The sequence below is a fragment of the Colias philodice genome, chromosome 19 (assembly GCF_061535455.1).
Source record: "Colias philodice isolate Cphi_HAF_F1 chromosome 19, ilColPhil1 Martin Lab GWU primary, whole genome shotgun sequence".
Taxonomy (NCBI): domain Eukaryota; kingdom Metazoa; phylum Arthropoda; class Insecta; order Lepidoptera; family Pieridae; genus Colias; species Colias philodice.
This window is the reverse complement of record NC_143104.1, coordinates 3,210,048-3,232,421: the sequence shown is the minus strand read 5'-3', so window position 1 is coordinate 3,232,421 and position 22,374 is coordinate 3,210,048. Positions and strand designations below refer to the sequence as shown.

Sequence of the window (22,374 nt, the reverse complement as noted above, 5' to 3'; positions counted from 1 at the left end):
ATTATGAATTTACGTTAGGGTCGTTCTTTTTTAAAGTGCCCTATTCCTAAAATAAAAATATGCGGTATACTCAGCAGGGATGAGGGACATCAGCCCCCCTAGTCAAGTGGCTTTCTGTTAGCGTAGCGTTCAATAGAATAGACTAGAATGTATGAGATTGACGTAAGCTGTAGATACGTTTATCTACAGCCTACGTCAATCTCATTCTAGTCTATTCTATTGAACGGTACGCTTACAGAAAGCCACTTGACTAGGGGGGCTGTAAACATAAAAATATATATCTGCAAGCAATAGATGGGCAAAATAATCCACCACTGCACAGGTACAGCTTAATCGTCGGAGAAAATTACAATTTCACACATAAGTACAATTTTTTACATAATTTATTTTAATATTATACGTACCGGAACTTTCGATGCTTTGTCTTTTCAAAAATCCATCAATAGCGATTTTTATTTTTACATAATATACTTTAAGACTATACTACATAATTATATTACTACTGCACTATTGTATACTACCAATTTGTGAAAAACGAGTACAAATTTAAGTTTTACCTGTTTTTGGTGTATGGTTCGTTATATGTCAGTTCTATAAATTCAATCAAAATTACCCCCTTATTTTTAAAAATTTTCCCTTTTGTAAATTTAAACAACTCAATGTGGGTATTATAGCTGGAATATAAAAATAATATTGTGTGACGAAGCTTAATCTATCGACACCAATGTTAAATCTACAAATATTTATCAATATTTCAAAAATATATTGCTATCGGTGATACGAAGCGATATCCATTAAATATTAAATCAACCCAAATCCAAAAGATTTTTTAAAAGAATAAAATCCAATCGACTCGTATCCAGTCAGTGAAGTAAGATAAAAAATAAAGTTTCATCAATCGTTCTGTCAAATAGCCGTTTGCGGTTCGCACTTTGCCATTGATGGGTGTCGAGTTTCTGTAATAAATTTCGTATTTACGTTAAATCCTAGTGATTTTATTATTTTAAGTGCAATAAAAATGGTTTAGATAGAAAACTGTGTTAATAACTACAATACGTAGCCGTGCGCCGATTCTCGGAAACACATTCAAAATGTCCGTTCCTACCACTGGATTGAGCAAATTGAAAAAAAAACATATTCGCGTGAAACATCAGAAAGTGAAATTATTCCGTGCTAATGAACCTTTACTCTCTGTTTTTATGTGGGGTGTTCATCATACGGTAATATCATTAGATAATAATAGCCTCTAAAATTTCCCCATTCGAGTCTAAGTAGAATATAAAATAGCCTATATTTTATGCCTTGCTTGCGAAACAGTTGCGGAACTGTTGTTGTTACAATATTTTTTTGTTTATGTTACCGGTTATGATAATTTTGTGGCAACTACGACTCAAATTATATTAAAAAAAAATGATAGCCTACTTGTAATATCTGGCACTTGATCAATTATTATTGTTTCAATAATCATGTATGGATCAAGCACATTGTAAGGGTAAGAGTTAGTTGCCAAAAGTTTATTGTCATGGCTATCAAACAAATCTAATTATAATTCTTTAGGTACTTATCGTTTTTATTTTTTTATATTTATCTTTTTTACAGATAAATGAACTGAGCCATGTCTCGATCCCCGTTATGCTGCTGCCTGATGATTTCCGAGCTTACTCCAAGCTCAAAGTGGACAATCACTTGTTTAACAAGTAAGTGATTAATAACTCAGGCCCCGGAATCACAGACACAATAGAAAATCTATTGTGTCGTGGACCGATCGGGCCGTTCGGGGCTCAATGGGTTAAAGCTTAATTTAGGAATTAGGTAGTCAACGGCCAACACTCTTTATTATCTGTGAAAATCTATACATATAATAAATCTGTAGAAGGGTCAATTCTGTACATTGAAAATATTGAAAAAATAAATAGCAGGGGGTGTTACTGGAGGTTAAATATTTGATTCGATGTCCCCGAATTTCATTATTTTGTGCTGTTTAATCGATAGCTGGTAGTGGATTTTCTTAACAAACTGCTTTTCTTTTCCAACAAAAATGCGTAGTTTTTGTGAAAATCGAAAATGAAAATTATTTTTTTTAAGGTTATTTTTGTACTAAAAACGACACTTTTATACCATTGTCGTATTAAAACTTCTAGTAATCTCGCACACAGGCAATATTTTTAAATATAATGCCGTATTATTAATTTATTTATAACAATTTCTTAAATTATATTACCTGGAAAATGTAAGTTTGTATTTACCACGTATTTACGACATGCCATTATAGATAATAAATGTTATATGACGCGTTCACAATTGTAGATAATAAATATAATTCGAAAGTGATTTTTAAAATGAATTTGTCAAAAATAATTTTAAGCGCTAGTCGTCCGCTAAACGGATGAATAAAATAAATTAGTTGTCCGATTACCGGATGAATAAAATAATAATTCTTTAGAGAACTGCCGCACGTATTATAGGTTTTTTGTGGGGGGAGGAGAGGGGGGAGGAGGGCACACGTAGGTATTTGATTTTTTTTGCGCGTCGACGGAGCCCCGCTTCGCGGGGCTCCTATTTCTGTGTAGTTTTTTTTTTAAGAAACCTAACCTAACCTAACCTAACGGCTAACCTAACCTAAACTTGATTTTTTTTTGCGCGTCGACGGAGCCCCGCTTCGCGGGGCTCCTGTTTCTGTGTAGTTTTTTTTTAAGAAACCTAACCTAACCTAACCTAACGGCTAACCTAACCTAAACTTGATTTTTTTTGCGCGTCGACGGAGCCCCGCTTCGCGGGGCTCCTATTTCTGTGTAGTTTTTTTTTTAAGAAACCTAACCTAACCTAACCTAAACCTAACCTAACGAATTGAGGGCGAATATCTCGGCCATTTTTGATTTTAGAGAAAAGTTATTCCTATAAAACATGCTTATATTAGCGTAATCTTTACGATAAAACAATAATAAATAGGTGTTATAATGACACCAACTCCATCAAAAATTTTCTAAGTCCTGAGCCCCCTTTGCTTTAGTCCAACCCAACTAGCTTTAGTGTTAAAAGGTTATCTAGTAATCCGAATAATCGGACGATTAAATTATTTTATTCATCCGGTAATCGGACGACTAATTTATTTTATTCATCCGTTTAGCGGACGACTAGACACTTCGTAATTTTAATTTAGATAGCGTTTGATAATAACAAAAATTTTACGATACATAAATAAAATACAAACAGGTTGTTTAAACCTACGTAGTTTTTTTTTGTTTGAGTGGGAATCGCCCTAAAGTCGCTTCTGGCACTCGCCGGCCGCTGCCGCGGCACGCTCGCTTCGCTCGCTCGGCTCGTGCGGCAGTTCAACAGTTAACCTAACACGCTCGTCGCTTCGCTCCTCGCTACCTATTTGAATACTAAAAGTAAAAGTTAATCGATTTTTAAAACTGAAGCAAGTGAGCTATAAAAAAAACATTAAAAATTAAAATGTATCATTTATACTCTATGATAAGCTAGTATATTTGTATTGCTAATCTGTGATCTGCGTCATATTAACTAATCTGTGTTATCTGTGGCTTGTTGTGAATACAAAATATGGAACGATTTTTGGCTATACTAAATTGTTAAAATACTATTTTGACAAAATAAATTGTAATATGTAAATAAAGTAATAGGTACGTAAATATATTTAAAAATAATGCGTGTGCGTGTGATAATTAGACATTTTGATACTATAATGGCTTAAGATTTTACTTTAAGTTGCGTTTTTAGTACAAAAATAACCTTAAAAAATATCATTTTCAATTTCGATTTTCACAAAAACTACGCATTTTTGATGGAAAAGAAAAGCAGTTTGTTAAGAAAATCCACTACCAGCTATCGATAAAACAGCACAAAATAATGAAATTCGGGGACATCGAATGTAATATGCAGCCTTACTGGATCGATACCAAACCCAAATATGTGATTAAAAAAATTTTTGTCTGTCTGTCTGTCTGTCTGTATGTGAAGACATCACGTAAAAACTACCAGTTCGATTTCGATGAAACTTGGTATAATTATACCTTATTATCCTGGGCGTAAAATAGGATACTTTTTATCCTGGAAAAATACGTAAAAAAACTTAATCTTAATTTTTCAGTTTTATCCATAGACGTTGTTCTGTAGAACCGCGAACACACGTTGCGTATAGGCCTAGCCGTATTTGGGTCCAATAGATATTTATAAGATGTCATTGTCAGAGATACTCAAAATGGAGAAATAAACCATCCACACGAAGACCAACATCCGCGCGGACGGAGTCGCGGGCGGAAGCTAGTTTCTAAATATTTTAAGAAATAGCGTAGTTAAGTTTAATATTTCAAATTGATAATCCAAGCAGTTATTACCCTCCATTTCTCTATGCATATATGTTTCTCGGTAATAAATAAATAAAGACTATAAATTTAAAGAAAAACTTTTATTTATAAACCTTATATGGCAGATTATAAACTCAGGTTGTCTAAAACATAATATTAAGGGCTTGGTCTAGTAGTGCAAACAAATGCATCCTGTCATCCTATATGTAAATAATACAAATGTACTAAGGGAAAGTTGCTCCACTTAATTTTTAAAAATTAAATCATTCGTATGCATAATTTAATATTCGTAATAAGTACCAAAAATGACAATTTGAAACAATTTTCGTGAAAATTACACCGGGTGATTTTTTTTTTATCAGTACACAAAATTTGCGAATACTTTCTATTGATATCTTCAACTTCATGTTTATATAACTGATCAACTTTTACAAAGAAATTTGGACGAAATATAAAAAAAAATAAGCTTTCCATACAAAATGCAGAACTCTATACATTTTTTTCGACCTAAGTTTCTTAGTGAAAGTTGTTCAGTTTAACTAATAAAACGGATAAACAAATTTTGTATATAATAAAAAAAATGTAATGTTTGTGTTAAATGAAAACAAAAAATATTTATTTCTGACTAGCTTCCGCCCGCGACTCCGTCCGCGCGGATGTCAGTCTTCGCGTCTTCTACAGATTTATTATATTATGTGTAATATATAGATTTATATTGATAAACCTAATAAATCTTTTGCTAGCATTCTGATGCTTTATCGGTTGCACTGGATTTATCTCTTTTTTTTCAATCGCTTGAATGATATAGGATGGGTCCTTGATGGGCATCGAATGCTGAAGTCTCGAATCAATCAATTCTGACAGTAGGCAATTTATGTAAAATCTTGATAATGGTCCATCATTTTATTTTGCCTAAACGTTACATACTTTTTTATATATTCTATTTTTAACGAATTATTCACTCCAGTCCAAACAGCAAATAAGCAGACTTCTGCTTCTGCAACGTTTAGTTGTCCCTGAATTTAGAAAAAATAGTCATGATTCTTATCTATGACAAAAGTGTTATTTTTTGCATTGTATTTCAAATATTAATTTTTTTTTAACCGCATCTTCCGCATTCATGTCTTTTGCCGGAATTAGACATTTAACTTCTACTAGTCCCATTTTCCCTTTTTGATATGGGAGTGTATAAAGTAAATTTTTTAGATATTTCTCGTTATACTTTTAAAAAGTTATTATTGTCATTTCGCTCATTAGGTAAAGTAATTTCGATATCAGTTTTAAGTTTTTTGATACCTGCAATAATAACATCATAATCGCCTGCACATACTTATCGATTATACCCTGTATACAATCCACCATCCACATTCATAATGTTTTCCTGTCCTCCTCTCCTTTACGCTGTTCACCGATACATTTGAAATGAGTAAATCTGCTACCACTGAAGGATGTTTCATTGTGATCAGCAAATTTTCACCACTGTTGTCAATTATTTGTTTTTCATTTTTAATCAGCAATTGGGAATCATCAGTTTTGTTTTTTGCAGATTGGTGATGTACCCTTACAATATGTCGAAAAGGGAAAGCATCAACGAATTATCGTTTTCGTCCTCTTTTTTTATTCTTCGCGTCTCTGTTACTTCTGTTTGTTTAGTTCTCAACACCCACTGAATTTTCTATGTTATTGTGATCTTCCATTACATCTGAGTTTTGATGATGTGATGATAATCCATTCGTTTAATATTGGTACTTAGAGTTGGTAGACTAAACTAGAAATGGCGGACTAAATTTGTCAGCGCGTCTGTAAGATCAGAATATAAAACCAACATCCTGCATTTATGTTACAAAATTATTAATAATCAAACAACATGCCGCTACGTTGAAAATGACTAGAAGAAAAAATTAAAACACCTCGGATCAATTTTGGAGTAAACAAATCATTTTCCCCGTATGGGGATTTCCCCGGATGAACTTGGGAAGTTCAAGTTCTCAATACAAGTTTATATTATATTTCGTATTTCTCAAATGAAAAATAAACATTTTTGGAACTTCAAAAAAATTATATTATAAGAAAATTTATGAGCTTACTTTAGTTTTAAAGAAATATACATCCCTTTACTGACACCCCGTAAAATAAAGAAATTGTTGCCAATCACCTTTGCAATCTATTTGGTTTCATTAACTTTATGTTCGAAGATAATTTTTTTTCTAGTAGTTACACGCGTATTTTTTTCGTTTATTTTCCATATCGAAATCAAATGTTTAAAAATACGAATATTTGCACAAAACTAAGATAAAAATAATCAATTAACAAAAATATTAAATTTAATGAAGTAGAGCAACTTTCACTTCGGTATGAAGGAAAATCGAGCGTAGAGCACACGTCAGAACGCTCCGGCCCAAGGAGCGCGACTAAAGAAATTCGCTAGGATTTTTCCTAATTATTTTAAATATTTTTTTAATATTTAAAGAATTATCAAAATTAAAAAAAAAAATTTTTAAAGGATTAATACTCATTGGTCTTCAACCAAATCGAATAAATTAATGGAAAAAATAACTTTTAGCAGTATTTATCAATAGATTTTGTAATGCAAAAAATGGGAAATTTCATGAATTTATAACGTTCTAATTAAGAAAATCATAAGTTTTTCGGCAATTGTGTTCAGCAGTTTTTAATAACGACTATATAAGGATAATAATGCGCTGATCAGATTGTGTAAATTGTAATCGGTTGCAACGTAGTGAGTGCACAAACTTAGCTCGAAATGATTTTGGGGGAAAGAGACTTATCTTGAAGGCCTGATTAAGGTAACATAAAGTAACTTTATAAATGTGAAAAAATTCACGCGCATTGCGTATATAACACTAATTGATAAACAAGAAAAAAAAATTCAGTTTATCATTTCATTAGCCGGGAAAAAATTGTCAAATAACTTGTTGAAAACGCAATTTTGCTAGACTGCAGCCTTAATTAGAATTCATATTAACAAACTGTATAAGATTTTAAATATGATGTGTAATTAAAAATTAATTAAAATCTTATTAGATTGTTTCTATGTCTCTACCTTACATAGGTTCTATTCCTATTAAATGTTAAAAAAAATAAACATTTAACCAAGGAAAAATAGTAACATAGAGGCAAATATTAATGTTTTCTATACCTTAATTTGACTTTTCTATTGTGCCATATTTCTTTCAGAGAGAACATGCCATCTCACTTTAAAGTGAAGGAGTACTGTCCGCTCGTCTTCAGGAATCTGCGCGAGAGGTTTGGAATTGACGATCTTGATTACAAGGAGTCCCTGACCAGGTACAGTTTATAAGCAATCATTTATTTATAAACTAGAAAATCACGTGTGTTTCGCTATTTACGCGTGCTGTATTTATTTATATTTATTTTTATCCTGTATTCCGTCACGCCATCCCGGTTCCTATTTCCCGTCATGTCCCATAGGTTTAGAAAGCCAGATAACTACCTCCGTTCGCGGGCGTCAAAGAAGTTTATTAATAAGCTGAGGAGGTCGGCCACAGCGCCCTCCGGTGTTGCCGAGTTGAAAAATACTCAAGAGGGATTGTTCCATGACGCTAGCGAGTTCATGAAACGCGGCTTGACCATGAAACGGCTGAGGTCAGGGAAGTTTGAATTGTAACGGTTTTATTTTCGAATAACAGTATGTAGTGTGCCTTTGACTGACACGGCATTTCATCGCATTCACGTTCACCGGCTGTGTTTTTGTCGCGTGCTATACCAAGGAATGACGTTACATTTGAATTTGAACATTGGACATGCTTTTTGTGATTTCGGTTTGTCGTCTGTACCCCGAAGAGGTTGTTGTATATTTGATTCGTGTATCCCATCCCTTACATATCACTGTATACACGCGTTTTATATATTGACACGACTAAATTATTTATAAGATGTCACCAAGCAATTTTGCACCTAGCAACACCGAGATGGACACGTCAAAGGTACGTATGCGGGTAATTACAAAAAATCATATTTTTGTTTACATTTAAGTGGGTTTCCAATTTGAATACCATACAAACTTGTTGTAACTAAAAATAAGCTGAACACTTATTTCTAAACAATTAACTAAGAATTATTATCACATATTACTTAATTGTTACGCATTATGACTGACTGAAGGTGTAAGGGTGTGTGAGGTGTGTATAATGCTCATAGTTATTGATGCGCGCCATAACTCTATGACATTTTATGTCTGATTTAAACAGTGTACACTGGTATATTATAAAATTGTAATTCGTAACAAACGAATTTAAAATCTGTGATATTTAAAATAATAAAAAAAAACTGGCAATATAGTTCTCACATAGTCAAAATGATCGCGTTCTCAAAAGAAAAATTATTTGAAAAATATTTCAGCACCCAGGTCTAGTAGTTGAATATTGTATGCGAGTTGTAATACGACTTAACAAAAGGTCGGCGCGGGTTAATAGGGCAGTTAGACGTTACACTGGTATTACAGCTTTGCGGTACAAATTAGTGGTAATTATTTAGTAGATACGTGACGAAAATGGCAAGGTTTTAAAGTTTGAATATTTTATGATTTTATTTAATAATTTGAATGTCTTAATATTAGATGTTTCACGATCACTTCTGTGAATAGAGAAGCTTTATGCTGCGGTATAAATTCATTTTAAATGAAGAGGGTCTTTTCTATATCTCTTTGCATATACATACTACATATTATATTAAACTTGACCAAAACCCTTCTAGTGAGAGAGTTGAAGTGTAATAAATATTTTGTCGCACAATTTTTCGGATTTGTCTAACGAAAAAAGTACCTCCACTCTTTACAATTCATCCACCCCTACTAAATCCATATTTCATATCCATGTTCAAAGAAATTACATAATATTAATACGTTTGATTTGAACCCCTTCGCTAACTTTTTTCTTGATACGTTTTGTTTTCTACGCATGGTTTTACTTTGCGTGTGTGCGATACATTGTTATAAAGAAATACTCCGCTATCTGTAGGTTTCTCGTTATTTTATCGAAAATAAAGCGTTTTCTACTAAATGCCAATAACTCAGATAAGCATAAATATCGCGATTGTTTTATAGAAGTCTTGTAAATACACCAGGTACTTACTTTGTACTTATATGTTATTTTGTTATGTTTATAATGATATTTTCAGCAAGGATATATTTTGTTTTGCCAGGATTAAATTGACCTATCCATAATATTATCCCTTACCACATGAGCAGATAAACGGTTATTTACTAATGTGCTCAAAAATGAATGCTTTAAACAAACAAATACTTTTTATAATATTTTATATTTGTATCTACTATTTAACATGATTTAGTTTATATAAAAACCTATTAAAGATTTAAATATACAACATATGTTCTTCACTGGGGAATGAAAGAAATTTTTTTTACAAAACATAAATCTTCTAGATATACTTTGAAATTGAATAACCTAAATAGATCATATTATAATTTATTAAAGTGAAACTTTTATTACATCGTCTCAAACTTTTTGGTCTGTGTAGCGCATGTCGCGTGACGGTCGGCTGCCGAGTAGGTATATAAAGCAGTGTTCGGAACCGTTCGAACAGTTTCACTTTTACCGTGGTTTCATAAAACCACACAACATTTTTTTTTACAGTAATGATTCACAACTGCAATGATGTCATATTACCTACCTTGTGTTTTTAACGTTACTTATATTTTAGAGTCAATAACCATATCTTCTATTTATAAAATATCTTGTAAAGAATTATAAAACGATAATAAAAGTAACTTATTTTCTTGCAAAGCACCTGTAACACTACCAATGTTACTTGTGTTTATGGGAGGTGGTGACCACTTAACATAAGGTGACCCACCCGCCCCTTTGCTTGCTCTGACATAAAAAAAGCGTGTTAAAAAGACAGGCAATAAACAATTATTATCCGGGACGTACATATTTACCTCTGTTTTACATAAAAATCTCAATATAAACCATTTAAGGTAATTACGTTATTTGTTGACAGGTCGCAGCCGATACCAGACGAATCGTCTGGCAAGTCTGGCGCGAAGTTCTACCAGAGCTATGACAGACTGTTTATATTGAAGACCCTCACGTCGGAGGAGGTGGAGAGAATGCATTCTTTCTTGAAGCATTATCACCCGGTGAGAATATATCAATATTGACTTCTATAGATTTTATGTATTTTTAAAGGTACAGTTTGATTTAACTGCGGATCCTTATTGCACGCCTCATAAGCGAAGCGTTGAGGTGGGTACTACTGTCACTTCGCGCAAAACATCTGATTTTTCAAACTTAAAATGTCTTTATGTATCATACATTGCACTTGTAAGGTAATACATACACACACATATTAAGAAAAAACACTTTTTTTAACGTTCATGATATTTTTGATGTCATTTTTGTTATTTAAACTAGTTAAAAAACAGTTTAAAAAAGTTCTGTCTTGGACGTCCGTGTGTCTGTATGTGCGGATCCTTTTTCTTGTTAACACGATAGCGACCGAAATACTTTACTAATCGAGTCTTTTTTTTTCTCTTACGCTTGAGTATGCTCAGGAATAGAACCCTTTCATTTTTCAGGGTCTGATTCGATGTGGTTTAATTGTTATTAAATAAACAAAAATAATAATTAATAAATATTTATTAAAAAAAAATTATGAGGCGTGCACTTTTGGATTTTCCAAATTATTTCGAACTATGGTAAACTGTGTTTCGAAGGTCAGTTTCTTCTGAATATTCTATCGCTTATGAATAACTTGTATTGCTTTAAAGTTTTATCAAATCCGAAAGTCCGAAGTAGGTTAGGAAAATATTGTGGAAATGTTTCGGAGGTGAAAAGGTAAAATTTCAAACGAAAATGTTTGCTTGGATCTAAATAGTATTTGACCTATAGGTACCTAGTAAGATTATAGTCACCCATAACTTTACCTAAACTGAAGTCGCGTCTCTAAGCTCATAAACGCAAAAGTGAGATTCCAAATATTGCAATGGAAAGTTTTCCTTGAAATTTAGATATCATAAAGAAAAATGTGTCATGTTTCTGACGAAATTTTTCCAGTGCATGTGTGTTGAGATTTGTTGTTAAAATAACATGCAAATTTTTTATCACAATAAACATTGAGTATCTTTGTATAAGATAATATTTTGATATGAAACTAGTTACTTTTGGATAGAAAAGATTCTGCCTGATGTGAAATCAACTACAATAATGTCACGCTACCTTGATTAATAATCTATACTAATATTATAAAGCTGAAGAGTTTGTTTGTTTGTTTGAACGCGCTAATCTCGGGAACTACTGGTCCGATTTAAAAAAATTCTTTCGGTGTTAGAAAGCTCATTTATCGAGGAAGGTTATAGGCTATATAATATCATCACGCTTACGACCAACAGGAGCGAAGCCACGGGGGTGAAACCGCGGGGAGCAGCTAGTAAATTATAAAATCGTGACTGTGATTGTATAAGTATACCTTATTTATACGTATTCTTATCCAATATTTTTTTAAAACATCGAATTCGCAGTTTAAAAAAATATATAGTTAATATAATTAAATACCATCAACCTCGGTGTTACTTGAACCTTGAAATTTACAAGAATTTTAATAATGTACGGTTTAGGCGGGTGTCCTAATTCTTGTTATGAAATATCGCTTGTAATTATCTATTAACGGGTTGACGCAGTAGTAGTGTATTACATATATTATTATGATTACTTTCTTTATAAATTATTCAACGCTTATCTTAAATAGATTAAAATAACTACAGTGTAATTGCGTGCAGCCACTGCAAACGAAGCCATAGGCACGCAGCAACATTTAAATGTATGAATTTAAACCCTAGAAATTCATTCACATAAGCGAATCATATACAAAAAGTGAAGTCGCGTGTCCCCTAGTGGGGTAAGGGGCAGATGCATACATCTGTTTCACAAATAGATTTTCTTTAGGGACAAGTAGGTGATCGGCCTTCTGTGTCCTGCCAGACCGAGACATTTTTTTTCTTCGTATACACCGGGAATTGAACCCAGGACCACGACAGCGTCAACTACTGTACCAAAGAGGCGGTCAGAGGACAAAGAACCTTATACAATAATGCCAAATTATTCATTCAATTTGATAAACAATCAGACAGATGTAGGTACAAGATAATATAATAACATATGCACGGATTACATGATATCTCGTATCAGTGCGAATCAATATTTATCTACATTTTCCTGGTTTAATAATTTCTCCGTACTGATATTGTGTTTATTACTCATTGTGTTGTATAATAAATTAATCATCGTTCTTAACGCGTTGTTGGTATATGGGCTAGATGCTTGACTATGAAATATCATTACGTATTCTTTATAATGTAACACTTGTTATATCATTCGGCTTTCCTATCTGGAAACGTGAATGTGGAACTCTATTTTTACAGTAGCAATAACATGATTGCGTATACTTTAAGCAGAACATTAGTTTAAATATCACAGAAAGAAAAAAAAAAAAACTTTAATAAAATGTAGACAGTATTACATTTTAACAAACCTATATCACAGAATACTTAATAGTAGCTAACGCTACCTACATTCTAAAAGGTTTGACGCCCAGCACTTTGACGTGACAACGTCTTATAATTCGATAGAGCCGGCTGCACGCACGAAAAAACATGACTCATGCGGCGTTACCTCGCTCTGAGGCGTTCCATGTAAGGCTTGAAGTGCAAGCGAGAGCGCGGAACGAGCGACAAAGAAGCACAATCAGACGTTGTCACGTTCAACTGTCGTCAGTAATCCGACTTTACAGACAACCAATTTTTTAGTAAAAAGGGCTTCAACTGTTGCATTATCAAAATTGATCGTTGATTATTTCAAGTACCTTGAGTTAACCACCAACATTTTCACTTATAAATAATCAAATCTTCCGTTGTAAGTTTGAATAATATAAGTCCTAACCTTAGAACTTACTTACTCAACAAATTTACAGTACATAGTGGAGAGGCATGGCAAGACGTTGCTGCCGCAATATCTCGGCATGTACCGATTGACGGTGGACGGCATTGAGCACTATCTAGTGGCCACCAGGAACGTGTTCTCCAACCATTTGAATATACACAAGTAGGTGATGTTTGTTTGTACATGTTTATGCTTTAGGACCCTTTGTGTATTATACTTTGGTGGACATTTTGGTCCGATAATTTCGAAAGTGTAGAGATAAATTGGGTAGTGGAGCTTCCCCTGGGAAATTTTTGTGTGTTTTGCAGGATATATTGGTAAAATACTTAAAATCTAAAATATGTTTGTTATCCATGTAATTTATATGCTTTTGTTGTATGTAGTTAAGAGAAATAAAATAGTTATAGATACGCTTGTGAACAATACATAGATTAGATATCATGAATGTAAATAATGGAATTTTTTATTGATGAGAAGAGTATTTTTCTTGGAAATGGCTCTTAGCAATACCGCTCTTTAGACATTGAAGTTATTATATGTAGGTATATTCTATATTTTTTCTTTAAATCTATCAACAATTTCCCAGGAAATACGACCTAAAAGGGTCGACGGTAGACCGCGAGGCGTCCGAAAAGGAGCTAGAGAAAGAACTGCCAACTCTAAAGGACAACGATTTCATCAAGCAAGGCGTTAGGATCGATATCGGTGATGCCGCCAAGGAGAAACTTCTGGAGACGCTCACTGCTGATGTTGAGGTAATTTTCATTCAGGGAAATGCCAATTTTAATTGTGATTGGACAAGACTTTTGTTTATTCAGGGAAATGTTAATTTTAGTATGTTGTGTTGTAGTTGGGAAGGTATTTGGTTTTAGTGTTCTCGTATTGAATAGTTTTTAAAAGAGACTTTTTTTAAAGAATAGGTGAAATTCGAACCCGCGTCTTCCTCCATTACGCGACCGGGGCGACACCTGACCTCTCGGCCAAATGTATTCTGCTCTTTCGGTTTCATGTGTTTAATGGTTTGGCGTATGCCGTACATAAATAAATAAATAGGCAATCCCTAAGGATTAGTAGGAATAACACGTCATTACGTCATGTGAATGCTTTTTTCAATTAAAATATGTATTATAAATGCGAAAGTAACTCTGTCTGTCTGTCTGTTACTCAATCACGCCTTAACTACTGAACCAATTTGCATGAAATTTGGTATAGAGATATTTTCATACCCGAGAAAGGACATAGGCTACTCTTTACCCCGGGACATAGAATAGGTTTTATCCCGGAAATCCCACGGGAACGGGAACTATGCGGGTTTTTCTTTGTCTGCGCGGGCGAGAAGGCCGCGGGTGGAAAGCTAGTATGTAATATTTTTGTGTATTGTACCGGCAGTTCCTAACGAAACTGCACCTCATGGACTACTCGCTGCTACTGGGCGTGCACGAGTGCGGGCGCGGCGAGGCGGAGGCGGAGGCGGCGCGGCAGCGGGACCAGGAGCGGGACAGCGACAACGAGTCCGACACCGACTCCGACACCGACACGCGCCACGACAGGTATCCGACACGTATCCGACACGATAGCTATCCGACACCACACCCCGGACACTCCATGCAAAATTATCGTTTTGACAGTCACACTGTAGAGAGTGCAAATGTGTGTTAACACACACATTGGCACTACAACGCTTTATGGTTCGCACATTAATTGTGACTAGCGTAAAGAAATTAGCGTTTTTCTGATGAAATACATCCGTAAACAGTACAATATCTAACCATTTTCTACGAAAAACGATAATCACAAATCCAAAATAATAAAATTACTTTAAGTCAATTTGATTGAAATGAAATGAAATGAAATTTAAATTAAAAAAAAAAATGTATGCGTGTACTAGAGTACACACGTAAGAAGTGAAACTTCTTTATGACCTTAAAAATGTCACGAGTATGGCGTAACGCAAAAATGTCACGCGTACGGCGTAACGCAAAAATGTCACACGTACGGCGTAACGCAAAAATGTTACACTAAATTTTTGTCCAACCCCGATAAAGAAGTTTCACTTCAAAAAAACAAATTATCGGGGTTGGAAAAAAAATTTAGTGTAACATTTTTTCGTTACGCGTGACATTTTTCCGTTACGCGCCATCTTTTTCTTATCCCTACCACGCGTGATTCGATGTTTTTCTGTAAAGTTGCATATAGTAAATTAGTTTTTTAAATATAAGGTCATAAAAAAGTTTCACTTCTTACGTGTGTACACTAGTACACGCACACATTTATTTATTGAAGTGAATCTTCTTTATCGGGGTTGGACAAAAATTTAGTGTAACATTTTTGCGTTACGCCGTACGCGTGACATTTTTGCGTTACGTCGTACGCGTGACATTTTTGCGTTACGCCATATTTTGTTTTGAGTTTATTGTACTTCCGAATTTTTCGATAGATTCACCATAATGTATGATGAATCTGTCTAAATTTGTGTATATTAATAATCCCTCAATAACTAAATTCATGATCCTGGGTTCTCATAATCGCATCAAAACTTTTGAGCAATCGATTCCACCAATATACATAAATGGAGAGGCAATAGAGCGGGTGAAAGAGGCTCGTAATCTTGGTATCGTCTTCGATGAGTCACTGCGGTTTGAAAAGCACATTAACCAAACAATTTCCAATTGTTACTACCGGTTAAAAGTACTCTACCGTATCAGAAGCCATCTGTCAACCAAGCTCAGAATTAGATTGTGTGATGCATTAGTGTTATCCAAATTCAACTACGGTGACGCGTTATATGGTGATCGAATACTCGCGCGCTCAAAGAAAGCTATACAACGAGTACAAAATGCGTGTGCTCGCTTTTGCTGGGATGTGCCCCCCCGATCCCATATATCGCCATACCTAAACAATGCCAGGATTTTAAATATGGAAAATCGGCGAAGGTTGCATTTTGCCGTTCTACTGTTTGCTGTCATACGGTCCAACATACCTTCATACCTCTCCGAAAAACTATCCTGGTTGGGAAATTCGGACACGGTATACAGAACAAGGGCGTCTTTATTTAGTCTGGCTGTGCCTCGACACCACACCATGGCATTCAGAGGTGCTTTTAAATACCGATCAACTAAGTGTTGGAACAATTTGCCCCCACCATTACGCAATAAAAGCAGCGTGCCGAGCTTTCGTAATGAATTAAAAAAACTAATAATTCAACGACAAATCAGCCAACCTTAGTTGGTTTTTAAAAAAAAAATATATATATATATACATAAAACAATACCTATTATTATCTTAGTTTATTTTATCTGGTCAGTTTTTTATTATTTTTGCCAGTTTATTCAATGTTTTATGGTATATACTTGTATATATATAGGTGAATAGTATAATATGAGTATCTTGTATTATAGTAGATATAGTACGCATGTCGCATATATGTAGCATTTTTGCATGAATGTAGTGTCTGTTATTCCATATTTATGTAATGGATGTATATATTAAAATGTATGTAAGAAATTATTTAAAACTTTATTATTTTATAAATTTGTAGCCCCTATCGCTGCAAACGTCAGTTGCGATATGGGAACCACTGAAAATCAGTGCTGCGGCTATTAAGCCACAGATTTGCTGAGTGGTATCCCTGTCCAGCACACATACTATAGTCAACCACATAATATAATACCTATGTTTCTTTTTATACTTGTACAAACGTGATACCTACTTACCTCTTTTATAAATTGTAATTTTTATTTAATTGTTTTTGTTCATTGTAAGTTATTTTGTTGTTTTTGCCTTGTATTTTGGTGTGCTGGATTAAATGTATTTTCTTTCTTTCTTTCTTTCTTTCTATTATATTGGAAATAATAAACAAGATGGGGCTACAACACGCCGCCGGACAGCCCGCGCGGGTTCGCTCGCCAGTCGTCGCTCCGCTACGAGGGGATCATACCGGAGCTCGATATATACGCTATACCTAGTCAGGAGGGTGAGTGATTACCGATATATGTACGTTATATTACTTATTATAAAATGGTTTCATTTTGTGATAAAGAAAAAATTTGAAAAAAAAAAAATTTTTTTTGTTTCTTAACCATATGTTCTTAAAAAAAATACTGATTAAGACAAAATAAAAATAAAAAACGAGTGTTTTTGTAATGTATTTTAGCTTCCAAAACTCTATTAAAATGAACGTCCCTTTAATTGTTTTATGTAATTTGAAATTACATTTTTCTTGCAAGATTTATATGTTTTTGACTGTGAACAATGTTACAGGGGCTCCAAAGAAAGAGATATATTTTGTAGCGCTCATTGATGTCCTCACTCACTATGGAGTTAAGAAACAGGTAGGAAAATGAGCTTTTACGTGAGCGTATGCTACCTACTATGTATTTCTGATACATATAAATATTTTAATATTTTCTCTGTAGAAACTTCTTTTTGCTGGTAACTGATTTATTTAAAAGACTAGCGGTCCGCCCCGGCTTCGCCCGTGGAACATATTTACGTTTTCTCTACATAAGAACCATCCTCGTACTTCAAGGAATATAATAGAAAAGAATTATCGAAATCGGTTCAGCCGTTCACACGTGATGCCGTGACAACGCGAAACGGGTGCAGACCCGCCGCCTTTTTATAGCTCCCGCCGCGAAGCGCGTCGAACGCGGCAACTGATACACAAAAATAATCCTTATGGCATGATTCTGTATTCACGCGCGATGACTTATAGCGTATTTCATGTATAACTTTGGTGTTTCTACACCGATTTACATGATTCTTTTACTATAACCTGCCCAGGAGTATGAAGAATAATTGTGCCAAATTTGGTTAAAATCCGTCGTGTAGTTTCTGTTTCTATAGCGAATATACAGACAGACAGACAGACAGACAGACAGACAGACAAAAATTTTACTGATTGCATTTTTGGCATCAGTAGCGATCCCTTATCACCCCTTCATAGTTTTTTTTTTAATATATTTCATGTACAGAATTGGCCTCTCTACAGATTTATTATAAGTATAGATGACAATTGAAAGCCTTGTGTTGCAAGTGTAGTTGAAAAAATAATTCATTATGACGAATCTATCCGTCAATACATACTACTGGGTTGATCGGACCGGTATTAGGCATGCAGATAGACACTATGATGAAGGCATCCTATATCAAAGGATTTTGATAAATTCCAAGGGGATAAAATATGGGATGAAAGTTTGTAAGTATTTTTTTTGTGGGCAACAGCTAATTTAATGTCAAAGTTTAAATCTATAATATAAAAATGAATCCCAAAATGTGTTGGTAAGCGCATAACTTGAGAACGGCTGAACCGATTTCGATAATTCTTTTTTTATTATATTCCTTGAAGTACGAGGATGGTTCTTATGTAGAGAAAACGTAAATATGTACCACGGGCGAAGCCAGGGCGAACCGCTAGTGTAATATAAAAATATCACTTTCCAGGCGGCAAAAGCGGCGAAAACCGTCAAGTACGGCAGCAACGTGGACGGCATATCCACGTGCGACCCGGAGCAGTACGGCAAGCGTTTCATTGAGTTTGTGGCGAAAGCGATCGAGGGGAACTAAGTGTTAAGTGTTAGTGCGGTGTTAGTGCCTCTTTTAGTGTCAAGTGTTCAGTGCAAGAAGCTTATATCTAATACACTGGAGATTGCACTATGACCATTAAATTGTTTTTTTATCCCTTTCACACCTAACTTGGCAAGTTGGTGTGAAAGGGATAAAAAACATACAGGCGTCATTCAACGTCATATTTTCTTGTTACAAGTTAATGGTCATAGTGCAATCTCCAGTGTATTTAGATATAAGCTTCTTGGTTCAGTGTTTGTGCTGGGGGCGGCTTGTGTTCTGCGGAGTGTGGGTAGTATTGGCAGGTTTGGTTTTATCTTTTTGTGTAGTAATGTTAGATTTCTTTGACTTGTTATGATAAATAAATAAATATTATAGGACATTATTACACAAATCGACCTAGTCCCACAGTAAGCTCAATTAAGGCTTGTGTTGTGGGTACTAGGCGACGATAAATATAATATTTAATAAATACATATTATATAGATAATAACACCCAGACCCAAGAACAAATAATTGGGTTCATCACACAAATATTTGCCCTGACCGGGGATCGAACCCGTGACCGTCGGCTCAGTAGGCAGAACTTTTACCACTGCGCCAACCGCGTCGTATATATATAATAATGGACTAACAATTTGAAATAAATGATACTATTTCTTTATATTAAATAAGGTTGCTAATTAAAAATAGCACCTTATATGTTGTAGCAAATATTGTATTGGCTGTAATAAAATGAGTAAACAATAGTCTTTATCAACTATGTATTACTCTTCAGTTTTTATTTTTATTTTTTCTATGATAAAAATGTCTGAACAGCAGACTTTTTATTTTTAATTCTGGAAATGTTATATTAATATTCAACATACCAAATTTTCTCAATAAATTGATATCTTCTTTTTATAATAATATTCAAATCCCTTTAAAAAAAGTTTTTCATCACTCCAAGGAACACAAAACTCCCCAGAAACCCTAAAAAGGAATGTTATGGTAAAATTCTGTGGCCATTAATGTTATATTGTTTTGATGCAGTCCTTTAATATTGTTGTATAATTTATATTTTAATTTTTGTATTAAATAGCTTAGATTCATTTATAAAGGTGCATTTAGATGTAGCCAAGGAACTTTTAGTATGCATATTTTATTTCTCAGTTTTGCTGAATACAATTTGTATTCCTCTAAGGGCTGATTTTTCAATCCTTGGTTAAAAATAATTCATCGAATAACATATTAAACTACCATTTCAAAAATGTATTCTAATTGTCCGTATTTGGCAGTTTACAGGTGACATTTTAAAATGTTCGTGTAATACTTTATTGGCCTGATAAATTTTAACCAAGGATTGAAAAATCGGCCCTTAAATAAATATTTAACGTCGTGTTTCTATTTTCTTAATTTGTGTAAAATTTCTTAATGGAATAAGTATAACATCTAAGAAGCCAAAGAAAATGAAAGTAAGTAATTCATTCTCTAAAATAAAAGTTATAAGATGCTCTTTAAATGCACTTTTATTGACTTGTATTATATTTTTTAATTTCATGCTTATTTCTTAAATAGAGGTTACTTTAAATTTTATAGAAATGTAAAGATTTAGTTTCCGCTAGTGTAAAATTAAGTTTGTTGGATTGATAATGGAGTTAACAGGGTGATGTAGGTTAAAAATTTTACCCACATGCACACTAAAAGAGGTATTATGTGTTTCTAAGCAATGTCTTTTTATTCTATGAAGGAATTTTGTGACTTGAAAAATAATCTGTGAAATATGTATTGAAAATCCCATCAAAATAAAAACAGAATATGAGTTGGTACAAAAAATAGAGAATTTTGAATAAGAAGATTTTAGATTTTTAGTGATATAAAAAAATCATTGCTTTGAGGGCCTCAAAAATATATTTCAAATAGTTATGGTTTAATTATTTTTATGGAGTATTCTATAAGAATTATCTTTTTATTTCTAATTTATGCTTGTTTTGAAGGGGTTTTTGATAGATATTACAGCTTAGAGCTTTTATTAAAAGCTAGTTGTGGTCAAATGTTCATGTAGCATGTTAATGGATAAATGGCGCTTAGTAAATTGAAATGTGGCTGCAAATATTCAAGTGAATGAGTCGCAATTTCAAGTGTCTATGTTCTGTATGAACTTATGAGAAATTGAAAATTCCCAATAATAAATACTTCTCGAGTATATAAGAAATTGATTAAAAATGTTGCAATTATAAGGGCATTTTTGAGGCTTCATAATACCAGACTAAAAAGTAGTATTTATAATCTGATTCAGTAATTATGGAATGCAATATAAAACTATTGGGAATCATTTATTCGTTTCTCTAGCAAAATTTAACAAGACACAATAACATCTGATTGGAATTAAGTGCCATATTGTAAGGAAAAAGCAGTTTTTGAAATGAATATAATATCTGATTGGACCAAACCTATAAGCAAGTGAAATAAAATATGCCTTAACTCCCCTTAGTCCCCTATAATAATTCCATTGATGTCCATGAGTGTCAAATGTCAAAATGAATGCTATAGTCTATGACTCGTTTTGACATGAAATTGCGCGGAAAATGGGATGAAAATTTTATGAAAGAAATTTGTTGTTCTCTCTTTGTATACAATTTCTTAACACTTGAACTGATCTTATATGGCACGTTTGCAATATTCTCCTAACTCGTTACTAGCTTTTATAAAGTTCCGCTATCGGTTAGATTAGTGCTGAGAAAAAAAATATAATTACTGTTGAAATATCTTTAAAATTTCGTGTTATTGGCTAATGTTTGAGCGACGGAATTAAATACGGTACCACGAAAATGAGTTTTAAGACATGCTAATGAGTAAAGTCGATGGCATTTGGCGCGTAGTTTTCAAATTTAAGGCGCTAAAGACGCCATTTTGATATACACAATGTGTATTGTATTTGTTTTACAGCATTCTGGTTCTTGGTTAACATAATTGTTTTTATGCTCTGTTGACTTATATTCGTGGTACTGATATATTATGTAGGTGGTTGTATTGAAGATATTGTATTGGATTTGGATGTAAAATAACTTTGTATGTTTACGGTCAATATAAACGCGCTATAAATTGTAACTTTGCCAATATTAATAGCTTAGTTCTTGTCTAGTGTAGTAATTCTAAATTAATGTAAGATTTTGTTATTTATTATTCTAATATTATGGATTTAAGACTTGGATTGTTATAGTCTGTGTGATTATCCATATGTCATGTAAAGTGTTTATAGAAGGAATTCGTGAAGTATTAAGTTAAGATTTTTGTTATTCCCTTACTTTCGATATGTATTGATGTTAGTATTTTAAATTAAGTCTTGAATTCATCGCGTTATTTATTTCCGTGTTGTACCAAAAATTATCTATATATGTAAATTCAACTTTAGAGTGGATTCATATTGCTTAACCAATATTTAAATATTATTAATATAAATAACAACATTGTTAAGGCGTTACAATAAATTCCATTTTTCCTAAATAATAATGCCTATAAATTTATAAGAGTATTTTGGAATATAGACTGGAAAAACATAA

The 22,374-nt window shown here is 33.4% G+C and overlaps 1 protein-coding gene across 1 annotated transcript; it reads left to right on the top strand.

The window, feature by feature from the left end:
- The first annotated feature begins 901 nt into the window (after positions 1 to 901).
- On the top strand, positions 902 to 22,374 carry PIP4K (phosphatidylinositol 5-phosphate 4-kinase). Its single transcript, XM_089707413.1, has 11 exons — positions 902 to 1,220; positions 1,600 to 1,697; positions 7,527 to 7,637; positions 10,332 to 10,470; positions 13,299 to 13,429; positions 13,854 to 14,022; positions 14,657 to 14,817; positions 17,128 to 17,240; positions 17,528 to 17,598; positions 18,710 to 18,870; positions 19,073 to 22,374. The coding sequence occupies exons 1-10, from the start codon at positions 1,092 to 1,094 to the stop codon at positions 18,830 to 18,832; spliced, it is 1,245 nt and encodes a 414-aa protein (XP_089563539.1). The 5' UTR covers positions 902 to 1,091; the 3' UTR covers positions 18,833 to 18,870; positions 19,073 to 22,374.